At 26.2% G+C, this 13,605-nt stretch overlaps 2 protein-coding genes across 4 annotated transcripts; one reads left to right on the top strand and one right to left on the bottom strand.

Annotated features, from left to right (window-relative positions):
- Positions 1-5: 5 nt before the first annotated feature.
- On the bottom strand, positions 6-2,812 carry Pngl (N-glycanase Pngl). The gene is made up of 4 exons (XM_035079319.1): positions 2,403-2,812; positions 1,820-2,331; positions 1,132-1,744; positions 6-595 (listed from the first exon to the last, which is right to left on the bottom strand). Exons 1-4 carry the CDS (start codon positions 2,622-2,624, stop codon positions 35-37), a joined length of 1,908 nt encoding a protein of 635 aa, XP_034935210.1. The 5' UTR covers positions 2,625-2,812; the 3' UTR covers positions 6-34.
- An 80-nt stretch (positions 2,813-2,892) lies between these two features.
- On the top strand, positions 2,893-13,390 carry LOC118064610 (monocarboxylate transporter 9-like). Of its 3 annotated transcripts, none has more exons than XM_035079318.1 (4): positions 2,893-3,005; positions 7,457-10,136; positions 11,289-11,574; positions 13,014-13,390. In XM_035079318.1, the coding sequence occupies exons 2-4, from the start codon at positions 7,992-7,994 to the stop codon at positions 13,187-13,189; spliced, it is 2,607 nt and encodes an 868-aa protein (XP_034935209.1). In that variant the 5' UTR covers positions 2,893-3,005; positions 7,457-7,991; the 3' UTR covers positions 13,190-13,390. The 3 variants fall into 3 exon arrangements, with proteins under 3 accessions (XP_034935209.1, XP_034935207.1, XP_034935208.1); XM_035079316.1 differs by lacking the exon at positions 2,893-3,005 and adding an exon at positions 4,094-4,416; XM_035079317.1 differs by lacking the exon at positions 2,893-3,005 and adding an exon at positions 5,807-5,950.
- Positions 13,391-13,605: the final 215 nt, after the last annotated feature.

The following is a 13,605-nucleotide window of genomic DNA, read 5'->3' as shown; positions in this document are numbered from 1 at the left end:
TTTTATGATTGTGAATAAATTGTAAGAAATTTAATCAATGTTTATTATTTAAAGTTAAACATATTTTCATTGAACATTCTTTTGTAGCATCTAAACTTTTTCGAAATAATTGAGCATGCTGCCATGAAATATCCTTGGAACCTCCTGACATTTCAGCAATTACATTTATTCTTTCCACATTTTTAAGTTGATCAGTTTTGAAATATTTGTCACTAGGAACATTTAATGATACTATTTTATTGTTATTGATGCCCTGAATAGTCCACTTTATACAACCATCTTCAAAAACTGTTGTATCAGCACTGAATTCCAATGTCTCGATATTAACTTTTTGGTTTTTTATTGCTACACTCCAAGTTATTTTTCCTATTTGACTACCAGGTGATCTTGCGAGGTATACCATTTTCCAATCTTTCTCTTCTTTTCGAAAAATACCACCGACACATGAGTTTACTCCTGCTTCCCAACTTTGTTTGACAGTTAAAACTTCATTATTATCATTGAGAGTGTAGTATTTGTTTTCAACTACAAAATATTGCAAGTGGAATGTTTTTGTGTCTTTCGGAACTTCCCATACATGGTCATGGCGTATTTCCTAAGTAAAAAAATAGATATATTAATGAACTGTATAATACATCTTATATTTTAAAATTAATAAATATTTAAGTTTAAAAAAAATTATATTTTTTATGTGGAAATGGAATGATTTATTGTGCTAATTCTAAATAAGGTTTTAAGAATAATATTTTAATGTTAAACTGATAAGCTTGCAGTTATGCTATTCTTCAAATAATTAAAAATTGCAAATAAATTTTAGTTAACCTTTATTATATGATGTATATTTATATTTTATGAATATAAATTTATTTTATGAACATAAAATGTTTTTATGGTTTACATAAGTCTACTTATCCCTATATTGAATATTTGAGAATATTTTTGGAAATTTATGAAATTTTAAACCTTATACAAACTATTTATGTCATTCATTTGTTATAAGTGCTTGTTAATATTGAAAAGCAGTGTACTGACTAGTATTATAATATTATTTAACAATGTTCAATAATTTTAAATTTCACTGATTAGTAGACTGTTTTTGATTCACGGAAATAAACTTTGTCTAATACTTACTGAAATTTCATTTCTAGCAGCTCTCCAAGCAGTACTTCCAGAAATTCTTCCACCATACTCATTTGTGTCATTTTGTTGGTCAGGTTTGACCATACCTGGAGGTGCTGGCAAAAACTCGACTAGTTCCATTAATCTTCTTTTAATTATAAAACGATTTCGAGCTTCACTACATCCTTGTTGCGTTAAAAACTTCAATCGTTCTTCATTGAGATTAATAATCAAATCTAAAAGATGTTCTTCTGAACAGATTTTTCTTCTCTTCATGACGTTTGCTTGATTTCGTGTGTAACGCCAAGTAACGTCTTGAATTTCATCTTTAGAAAAGGCTATGATATAAGATAATTTTTTATTCCAACCTTTTTCATAAAGTAAAGGACGATCATAAGTATCTTCACATGGATCGACATGGACCCATCGATGTGAATTAATTAGCCAAACTTCTGTCCATACATGATCAGTTTGATCGTAAACTATCCGTGCTTCATATCCAAGAGAACGACATATTAACGTAAAAGTGTTTGCCCACTCACCACAACGACCTGTTCTTGTTTTCAAAAGTATTTCCGAGTCTGTGTATCGTGGAAATTCTTCTTCTGTATTACATTGTTTACACCTGAAATATTTTCCAACAATTGATTTTTAATCTGATTGACATGGAATAAAATAATTTAAATAAGTATTTACTTACATATGAATTTCGACTCTAGATATTCTTGGATCATTTCTGAATTCATTTCTATTAAATGTACACACTTGAGTGCAAGATTTACATTTTGGACTATCCATCCATGTAAAGAATTCATTCTTAAACCAGTGCATGACTTCTCTTAACAAAAGTTCTTCAATTGATACTTGTGATTCTTCTGTTGAATTTTTTCCATTATTAGAATTAAGTATTATTTCTTTTTGAATTACTCGTAACTGTTTTACTGCATTCAACTTTAGTTTATCAATCGGAATGCATGAATTTGCCTTTTTTTGAAGTTCAGAGTTTTCATAATTTAAAACACTTTCGAAATGGCTTTGTATTGTTTTAAAAAACGAATTTCGTTGTGGGTTTTTATTTGTGAAATGAAGTGATTTTATTGCATTATTTTTTTTAGGTAAAGTTTCTAAATTTTTTAAATCTTTTAGTAATTTTAACGCATTTTCGAGTTTAATTCTTGAAAAATTTGATGGAAGTAAGAAAAATTCATCATCCTGTAAATTGAAAAAGATATAATTAATATCCCGTGTACAATAATTGATTATAAAATGATATTGATATTAACCTCTACGAAGCCCAATTCAAATAAAAACTCAGTAGCTCCAATAGCTGGTAATAATTTTTCACTTATAACAGGATTTGCGATACGAAGTTTTCTATATTTTTCATCACTTGGAAATTTAACTATGTTATCACAGATTTTATATAAGGTTTGTATTGCTGTTTGAAAGATATGACTAGTATTTTCTTTAAGCATGTTTACACAATCATTAAATGTATTTTCCATTATTTCAAATATCAAATATTGAATATTACAAGTAATTACACTTTATTTTAACTACAGCTGTTTATGAAAATATTTATCAGTCGAATTGAAAAAAACTTGACATTGAAGATTAGCGAAAGAATAATTTTTCTAAGAATGTAATGTAACAGGTATTGGTATTCCTGTGTTTACATTAACGGTAGCCATGTTATATTAAGGCAAGTTTCATGTTTACTGCAACATGTGGAGTTGCACATGTATTTTGGAGCTTTATTTTTAAATTAAAATTAAAATTTGTTTACATTTCGTTCAGACTTTTCAGTTGACTTGATAATAGGTCAGTAGATTATCACTTCGATCAATGATGCACCGTAATAAGATAGAAATTTCAATAAACTGAAGGTAAATAAAATTGTAAGTTCTGGAGTATATGGAGAATGTGTGAGTTTCATAAATAATTTTTAAATTTATAATTTGGATTTTGTTCTTATGAAAACTAAAGCGTGTCAGTGTTAATAAAATGTCATTCAAAATGTTATCAATATTGATAAAGTATTTTTTTGATCGTTTCAAAAAATTGCAAAAAATTAACTTTTGCTGAAAGTGTATTTTGTTTTACAAAAAAACATTACAATTAGTTGATATCAATTGATATGTAGCTACGAATAACAAATATCAGATTGTTGATGTAAACCTTCAAGATGTCACTCATTCATGGCTTGTCAACTCTTCCGAAGAAGGAAGTTGGTAGCAATATATTTGAAGATTATTAGAGCCAAATTTCAGTTAAATTGTTGACAAAATAAATAGATTATAAGAATATACATTCTTTTTAACAACGAATTAGAGCGAGCATTAATGTTGATAATTAATAATGGCACTATAATATTTGTTAAAAAAGTCATACATTAAATTGTCATCATAAATATGCCATTAAAATGATTGAAAATCTTCATACTTTTTTGAAAAATTTACTAATACATGGAATGAAAACATTAATTATCATTAAAATTATTTTTTTTTTTTTTGAAATTAAGAAAAATTAATATTAAAAATTAGTTAAAAAGTTAAATTATCGTTTAGTATATTAATTGAATAGATAATTAATTATTAAAATTTGGTTTTATATATATTGAAATTGTTTTCAGCTAGTGTCTCAAACGAAGTCATAATAAAAAAAATCTTGGCTCCATTCAGTCTCAAGCTCTAATTTTATACAACTATTAGAAAAACTAAATCATTACATTGTGAATAAAAATCACAATTATTTTTACAATCTCACAATAAATTTAAGATTGAATAAACTTATTATAAAAATTATTGTCATAGAAATAATAAAACTAGACCAAAATAAATGAATGAATTGCCTAATTTGATAGTTATCTATTGAATTATAAAGTATTCATCTTAGTAAAAAATGTATCTTGTATCGGTCAAGTACAGCATACAAACGCATGCGTAGACTCTTCCCTTTAATCATACAGTTTTGCTCATTTAGACGTTCTATCAACGCTGTTGTTCTATTCGTCAAATTTACTTTAAACTTATATTTTCCATTACAGTTTTAATTCTTTTTTCATTTATTAGGATTAATACTATTTGATTATTTATTGTATGTTGGATATAATTGTTGATAAATTTTTAACCTTTTCTCATTTAGTGTGACAAATGTTTAGCTTATAATAGATGTCACCATATTTGAGCTCTAAATTCCTCTGTATAATATTTTATACATTGTCAAGTATTTAAATTCAAACAACTGAAGCCATTATGCTATTTTATAGTATTCTCTGATAAAGATAATCACGAAAAAGTAAGTTATTTTTACGCTTTCACAATATTATATTTAGATTTTTTTTTCACTCCAATTCATTGCTCGATTCGAATGTATTAGAATTATTTTTACACATGTCTCATAAGAGCATATAAAAGAACTATAATAATTGATTTTTATAGTAGAAATTAAGAAAGTGAAAATAGGCTCTAACATAATATTATGATCAATTTTGATACTACTAAAATAAAATTTCATTATATTTTTAAATTATTTTTTCTGAATAAATGTACAGAACTAATATTAGTGTGGATCAATAAGTTCAGTCTTTGCTATCATATTCATTAAACGTCATCAGTGAATATATGCTGATTTTTCTTCATATTAAATATAATGAATAATCTTTTTATAAATTTAATTTTTTATTATATTCATTACAGTTTTTTATTCAGTTAAAAAACATTATTTTATTGCTAATATTCAAAGATATTTTTTAAATTTGTCTTAAGAATATATTTTAGTTAAATACAATAATTAAATTTATAAATATCAATAAAAATTCATATCACAACATAACCATAAAAAATTTCGAATTAATAATTTTTATTTAATTTCCTGTTCAAAATTTTTAAGAGTTTATTTACTATAAACACAGATGTAAAAATATTATATGTGAATACAATTAATTCAATAACTACTTCTGTATTCGAATGGCTCTGAAACTAAAAAAAATTCGAATTCATGAAAAATATAAATATATAAATATATGTATTTACATATATATCAAGTATATATACTTACATATCCATTAATCGTGGATAATAGAATAAAATAACTGTAGAAAGAAATTGATGTAATGTAGAAGAAACGAAGAAGAACTCGATTATAATGTACGACACGTATTACGAAGGAAGAAACATTATCGCATCAGTTTCAATCGAGTAATCTTACGGTATGGATGTTGAGTTCTATTCTATAAAGAAATTCTATGAAACAATTGTTTAAAATGTGTCAATTCCTAATTTGTAAAACTTCAATATAAATTAATAATTAAGTTGATCTTAATCAGATTATGTGGTAAATTAGTGTGATTGATAATAAAATAAGTTAGTAACTTAAATATTTGAAATGTTTGGTGATAGATGATAAACAATTAATCATCAATGAATTAATCAATATATTATACCAGAGATAGCAAGATTATTTATTTATTATATTGATTTTGTTTTTAAACTGTAGATAAGAGGTGTATTTTATTATCATCATACCAGTTAATGGACTAGTAGTCATTTTTCAATTAATTCATTTATTCGATTAAATAAAACTTTTTGAAATAAAGAATGAATAAAATTGATAAATATGTGAAAAATCAACCATGATATTACAAAAAAGTATTATTTAAAACATTTTTTTGGTATTAATAATCTATTAATGATTTAGTAAAAAAATTAGTTTATGTGAATAACATTTTTAGGTAATGTTTAAAAGTTGAGTGAAAATATTTAAATGATAAAAGAGAATTTTCAAATTTGATAGAAAATGGGAAATAATCAACATCTATGTTATATAAAAGGTATATTGATTTTATTTTGAAGTATTTTGTTATATTTCATATTAACCAATTAATGCATGTTATGTATTAAAATAATTTATCATATAAAGGGGTATATTTTTTAAAATAAAGTAACGTCGGAATAAACAATACTCAGTACATAGCTAAGAAAAAGAGAGAAAGCAGAACAAAAAAAGACAGGGTCATCATCTTCTTCTACACATAAATGTATAAGTTAAGTTCTTAAATGAACTACAATTCATATACAATAGATGTTGATATTTACCATGCTACGATGTTCAACGTCTTCTGTACGATGATGAATAACAGAGATACATTTAATATTTTTATCAAAAGATATTGCTTACATTATATGCTATATCTCATTGGCTGAGCGATAAAAATTGAAAATACGCTTATTTCAAAGTAAATAGGCAATTAGTTCTAAGTTTTTATTTCATAGTACACAAAAGATACAATATCTATCTTAAAGACTTAACAATATATCTGTTTTAAAGATTTAATAAATTACTATCTTTAGTAATAAATCCTCTAGATGATATTAATTTGTTTTTTATTTTAAGAAGAATTTCGTTTAATCTCTTACTGTACGTAACGAACATTCTGTTAGATATGATTATCAGTTTTTTTATAGAGCATACAATTTTATATAATTAAAAATTCTTTAATATATTTAATAATGTTTTTTACTGACGATCGGATTATAATCGATTAAAAGTTGACATATTTGATGTTATGTCGAAATAGGTCAATAGTGTCAATTAACGTAACTGATAAAAAAAACTATATTAATAAATTACTAAAGAAATTAGTGGTAATTTAAAATGACATTTAATTCAATTTATTTGCTTTATGTTGAAGGAATATATCATCTAAATTTCAATCCAAGTACTTTTAAAACAATTAATTCAATAATTGAGATATTAAATAGTCACCAGTTAATTAATTAATAAAAAATTTTATATTACAAGTTAATTTAAAAATTCATTATTATGACTAAAATTTTTATTATAATATTTATTATTAGAAAGTTAAAAAAGTATAAAGATCCAATATCAGTATGTAATGAATTGTAATTACATAAATACGAAGCCAATCTGATCCACTTATTTATTTTGACGTCAATTACTATCATAATATCGTCTCTATAAATTTACTAATTTATAATGATTTTTTTCTAATCATTTCAAAATTTATGTTTTACTTAAAACTAATTATTTTAATTGTTTAACATTTTATCACGCCAGTAAATTTGTTATGAATAATTTAACTCAAATTATTAAAATAAATTTTTCCGATTGGTATTCTATCCACTATAAATTTTAGAAGATTTTAAACTACTTAAAAACGTTTTAAAATCAAATGTTAATCAAATGGTGACGTCATATTAAAACACTTTTAATGTTTTAAAATAAAACACTAAAATTTACAGTGATCAGTATCATTACAATGAGTATTATGTTATATCTTTTACAAATAATTAATATACAATGAAATTTTTCGTAGGTTTTATATGGGAAAGCGTAAACAAATTACTGATCACCGGATGGATTCTGGAATTGATAATTACTTCACGAAGAAGATAGCATCTTATTCAAAATTTCACATGTCCTCCATTAAGAATCCAAATACCAAAATACATTCAACACGTGTAACAAATGTTCCGAATCGAACACGAGTTACATTACAACAACGAATTGACCAAGACTGCAATGCCGATACGTCTGCGACGAAAGTCAGGACGACGGCGACGGCGACGAAGACGATATTCAAATCAACCAATACAAAAAGATCAAAGAGCCAAGATATCACCATAAAAATATATAACATTTCTATTGAAATTGAGTTAATATTTTATTACTACATTGTGTTAATCAGATTAATGATAATACAATTGTCTTCATTCATTCATAAATTAATGAGTTTCACGAGTGAATGGTTAATTGAAATAAATTCAGAATTAAAATTGAAAGCAATAAATAAAACATGTTTTAGGGTGTAAATAAACAACATAATACAATCTTCAAAGTAATATTTGACAATGAATCCAACTACTTGGTCGTATGTTAATGACCATAAGCCAATTAGATTATATCAAGCTGAAAATCATAATGTCAGTGATGTATCCAATTGGTCTGATACAGAAAACTATCATTTAACTCGACACAGTATTGAGATGGAAAAAAGTTATATAAAAGATGTAAATAATTTAGAGGAAGATAATAACAAAGTAATAGAAAGAGTAAAAAATGAAGGACGCAGAACATGTATCAATTTGGACACTTTAGGAGAAAAAAATATGATTACGGTGGATTTCACTTCAGCAGTGGATTGTACAACTGCTTATAATGATAACAGTTATGAGAAAAAAGAAGGTGCTGATAAATTGAAATGTTTGTATGACGAAAGGATAAACCATATTGATGATGAAGAGATCGTTATCAATGGAAGTAAATGTTCAAAAGTCAAATTTAGTTCACGAAAAACCAAAAAAATCAATAAATCCAAACGAAATATTAATAAAGAACAGCCTAGTCCATTATCTATTTCAACATCTAGCTATTCACCATCTAGCAGAATAAGTTCTGATGATTCGAGCTTTGAACAATTTGCTGAAGCACAGCCACCAGATGGTGGATGGGGATGGGTTATTGTTGCAGCATCATTTATGGTTAATTTAATAGCTGATGGGATAACATTCTCATTTGGAGTTATTTTTGTTGAATTTTTAAATTATTTCAATGAAGGTAAATCGAAAACAGCTTGGATTGGATCATTATTTATGGCAATGCCACTATTATCAGGACCAGTTGCAAGTTTTTTAACTGATCGTTATGGATGCCGAAGAGTATCAATAGCAGGAAGTATTCTTGCAACTGCTGGATTTGTATTTAGTTCTTTTACAAGTTCTATGGGTGTGTTGATATTTACATTTGGAGTAATAGCAGGTTTTGGATTATCATTGTGTTTTGTTGCTGCTGTTGTGATTGTGGCCTATTATTTCAATAAAAAACGATCATTTGCAACCGGATTATCGGTTTGTGGAAGTGGAATAGGAACATTTATATTTGCACCTGTGACTCAGTATCTTTTAGCTGAATATGGTTGGCGTGGAACTACGTTGATTCTTGCGGGATTATTTTTCAACTTAGCAGTTTGTGGATGTCTCATGAGAGATCTTGAGTGGACAACAGTTCGTGCAAAAGCCAAAAGTAAGGAACGCAAACGTATTAGAGAGAAAAAACGAACTATAAAGATCCAATGTGCAAGTATCGATTCATTTTCCAATAATTTCCTTACTGATACAACACCTCATTCAATGGGAAATTCTGTATGGGTTAATCCTATAGATATAGATTATATTAGACGTTTACATGGTAAAGATAATAATGCTAAATTATTTTCAAGTCTTTTAACTCTTCCAACGTTTATTAAAAATGGGGATCAAATACCACTAGAAGTTCTTGATCTACTAGCTACTCGTAAAGATATTTATAGTGTTTTTATGCGTAATTATCCACAAATATTAACATCATCAAAAAGTATTAGTGATTCAGCAACTCTCTGTGACATTTCTACAACTCATCAAAACATTCATACCAGTTCGAAAGGTCCACCAAAATTTCAAAAACAAGATAATACCAATCAATCGAATGCTGTGGATTCATTGAGCTCTACACAAGCAGTCAGTGAAGGAAATACGAATGATATGGCTTTTAATGTGGCTTATCTATGGTGGCTCAATAAATTTGAAACCGAAAGTCATTTGAACCAATCTACTAATCCCGAAGCCCAAAAAAGAATTCCATCTGCATACTTAAAAAATGTTAAAATTCATCGACACAGTTTAACCTATCGTGGAGCTATGCTAAATATAAACAGATATAGACTAAAAGCATCTAGTTGTCCAGATATTTACAGAAATTCAATGACGACTATTGCAAAAAATAAATTTGTCTGGTATTCTGGACTCTGGGAATTTTGGGATTTGATTGTAGATATGTTAGATTTTTCCCATTTTACAGTTTCAAAATTTCTTCTTTTTTCTATTAGTAATTTTCTTCTTCATACTTGGTATGATGTGCCTTATGTTTATCTTACGGACAATGCCATTGAAATGGGTTTCAGCGAGACAGATGCATCCATTCTTATTTCTGTAATTGGTATTGCTAATATGTTTGGAGAGGTATAATATCTTAAATTTAATACTCATCTTCTTAGATTTACTATTGACATTGTAGTTTTTTTGTTGTTGTAAATTATATTTCTAAAATAGGACTGAATGAACTTTGTCTTTTTCTTAAACTCAATAATACTAATCTGATCGATCTGAGTAATCTAAAATTTTTTTTAGAATATTTTCGATGCTTCTAAGTTTATTAACTCTTTTATTAAGTCAATTTATTGACAAGTAAAACTTGTCAATAAGTTCACTTAAGTTCACTCTTAACTAGTGTAGAGTTATTTGTGTTAATCAATTTTTATATTTTTATGTAGTAATAGTTAAAAATTATCATCTTGGCTATATAGACATGATGAAAAAATTTTTTGAAAATATATAGAGAAAAATTAAACAAATTAAATATTGAAATTTAATAATTTTTAATATTGGAGGAAAAACATAAAAAATGCAAATAACTTTATAAAGTTGTGTAAATTCATTCCAATCATTATAGTATTTACAGAAATTTTATTACATGTGTATCTGAATAAATTCAATAAATTAAAATGTTAATTTATTGCTGAAAATATTTTTTTTTGTTATCATTAAATTTTAGTTTTGACAACGAACTTATTTCAATCCATTTTTAATATGATATTTATTTCAAATCTGATAATAATCTTAAAAAAAAAAGAAAAGTTGTCCAGTCCTGTTCTAGAACATTTATATCATCCATCAATTTATATAATACTTTAATTTTTTTTATGATAATAATTAAGTGTATAATATTCCATATTCGATAATAACTGAATGATTAAGAGAAAGATATCATATAATTAGAAAAAATTTGCTTCACATTAAAATAAATTTCAGCTACATTTACTAAATAATTAAATTACAAATGAAGTATTGATCATTGAAACGAATTATAGCTTTGTTATTGAAATTCAAATTAATATGAATAGAATTTTTTTTATTAATTGCTGTTATCATATCAATTTGATATATTTTGATTTATAATCAACTGTATAATTTATCTATCCAAATAACATTATCAATATTTGTTCATAATTATCTTTTACTGCTGTTCTTGACAAATACGCCATTACTTCAGTGTGTTCAATCATTAAACCGGAGGTACACGAATTTCTTTCAAAATTATTACTTTTATTCTAGATATTCCTTGGATGGGCAGGTGATAAACCATGGGCAAATGCTTTAATTGTGTATGCTCTATGCATGATTCTTTGTGGCATAGTCACAAGTTTAATACCAATGGTTACCAAGAACTATTATGCTTTATGCTCTGTATCAGGTGCCTTTGGTATATTTATAGCTGCCAATTACAGTTTAACGAGCATCATTCTTGTTGAAGTTATTACAATTGAACGTTTTACCAATGCATACGGTCTGCTTCTTCTTGTTCAGGGAATAGCCAATTTGATGGGGCCACCGCTAGCAGGTTTGGTTCATTCTTTAATACTATATTTAATAAATATATAAAAAATAATTTCGTAAAGAATTAATAAAAGAAAAGTAATGAATAAACCCGAGTAAAAATATAATTCTGCAGAACTTTAGATTAAAAAAATTTTTAGGTAAAAATAACGATAACGGGACAGTCTAAGGGCAAGCCAAAAATTATCCCACTTGAAAAGTAAACATCAAAAGATTGATTATTTCCATGTTCGTTGGTATTATAAATATCCTTTATACATTTTAGCGAATTTTCACTGCTACAAAGTATCAATTTTTCCAGTTAATTGAATTTTATCTTTTACCGAGTAATTTATATCACATTTCTTTTTTGTTATTGAATTCTTTTTTGAATTAAAAGAAACGAAAAGGTTTTCTACCCAAGAGTGGATAGTATACATATGAGACTGTACACAACAGAACTAGAGTAATACTGCAGTAGTATCGTATTGACTTAAGATAAGACGGTAATAGTTAACCTTTTACCTCTGATGACCTTCCGCTTGTAGTATGTTGTAGAGCATATTATACAAAACCAAAATGTGTATGCATGTTGGGCGCGAAAATGACACCTTCATGTTTTAATTGTGTTTTGAAAAATGAAAGAAAGAGATGATATATCTCAAAATTTGTACGATTTTCAAATGCATGTGTTTATCAAAGTTTTTATGATAAAGAACTATGTTTAATTAATGTTTCTGTGCCTAACATATACATGCACATATGAAATTATTCAGGATTGCCTTCTGTACAACATACTACAAGCTTAAGATCATTGGGGATGGGGGGTTAATCTACATCTTTACCGATAAAGTACTATCATGCATAGAGCTGCAGTATTACCCAGGAAAAAATAAAATAGATCTACACAGATCCACATTTTCGCCATTTTTTAGATCCAATTTGATCTACTCATATCTAAAAAACTGAAGGAAATTTGATCTAAGTAAATCTATGTATATCTAGTGAGATCACTGTGTATCTACACAAATTACTGTATATCTATGGAGATCTCCATTGATCTCAATGATAAAAAAAATTTAATATATCTGCAGAGATCACAGAAGATCTAAAATGATTAAAACAGATGTACACAGAACTAAGTAGATCTAATTGTGCCAAAAAACAGATCTACGTTGATTAATGTAGATCTATTTTATTTTTTCCCCGGTACCTAAGCAAGGTTGTATAAATATAAAAGAAAATCGCATAATTATATTATTAATTTTGTATTTTCACATATACATTTGTACATTTATACCAGAATGTGTTAGATATACATATATAACATATATATGTTAAAATTATCCTAGCCGAAATACTCATAGTTCTGTGGAACATTTTTACTTGGTAAATAATAAAAAATAGAACTAAGTGAATTAATTTTATTTATGTACTTCATCAGATGAATAATATTGTTTTCAGGGTGGCTTTATGATATTACTGGAACCTACGACTTATCTTTCTATTTAGCTGGATTTTTCATAGGTTTAAGCGGTCTCTTGTTAATGGTAATGCCACTAATGGAATTCTATAAAAAATGGATTAGTAGTGACAACTGTGTACCAAAAACTGATTTTGGTGAAATAAATAATGTATAGTTATGAAGATAGAAATTAAATTTATCTTATTCAATTGCATTATAAAAGTTCTGTAATAACCATCAGTTTAATTTGATTGTAAAATAATATTTATTTAATAGCTCAAACTATCTGTATGAAATAATAAGAAATATTTTTTTCATTATAAAGCTTAACATGTAAGCATATTAAAAGAGTGTTTAATTACTAAAAATATATATATATATAAATAGTCTTTTATAGTCTATTGATAGTTATACAAATTTTGAAAAATTTTCTGTATACAACTATGTATGAGATAATAACATTGAGAATTCAAATATACTGGAGAAAAAACTTTACTTTTATTTATGTATTATTTTTTATTCTTAATACCAATAAGTATTCTTTACCCTAGTAGCTCTCCCTGACGTCAGAATTTTCGTCAGACTTACTTC

Source organism: Chelonus insularis, unplaced genomic scaffold, assembly GCF_013357705.1.
Source record: "Chelonus insularis isolate UGA/USDA-ARS -01 unplaced genomic scaffold, ASM1335770v1 contig_23_pilon, whole genome shotgun sequence".
NCBI lineage: Eukaryota > Metazoa > Arthropoda > Insecta > Hymenoptera > Braconidae > Chelonus > Chelonus insularis.
The sequence above is the reverse complement of the archived record's forward strand: the minus strand, read 5'-3'. Positions and strand labels throughout refer to the sequence as shown.

Excerpts from the sequence above, each read along its gene's own strand:
- Pngl (XM_035079319.1), bottom strand. The coding sequence starts at position 2,624 with ATGGAAAATACATTTAATGATTGTGTAAACATGCTTAAAGAAAATACT. Across the intron at positions 1,745-1,819 it reads TCTAGAGTCGAAATTCATAT|GTGTAAACAATGTAATACAG; the intron begins GTAAGTAAATAC and ends AAAATATTTCAG. Across the intron at positions 596-1,131 it reads CTGCTAGAAATGAAATTTCA|GAAATACGCCATGACCATGT; the intron begins GTAAGTATTAGA and ends TTTTTTACTTAG.
- LOC118064610 (XM_035079318.1), top strand. The coding sequence starts at position 7,992 with ATGAATCCAACTACTTGGTCGTATGTTAATGACCATAAGCCAATTAGA. Across the intron at positions 10,137-11,288 it reads TTGCTAATATGTTTGGAGAG|ATATTCCTTGGATGGGCAGG; the intron begins GTATAATATCTT and ends CTTTTATTCTAG. Across the intron at positions 11,575-13,013 it reads GATGGGGCCACCGCTAGCAG|GGTGGCTTTATGATATTACT; the intron begins GTTTGGTTCATT and ends TATTGTTTTCAG.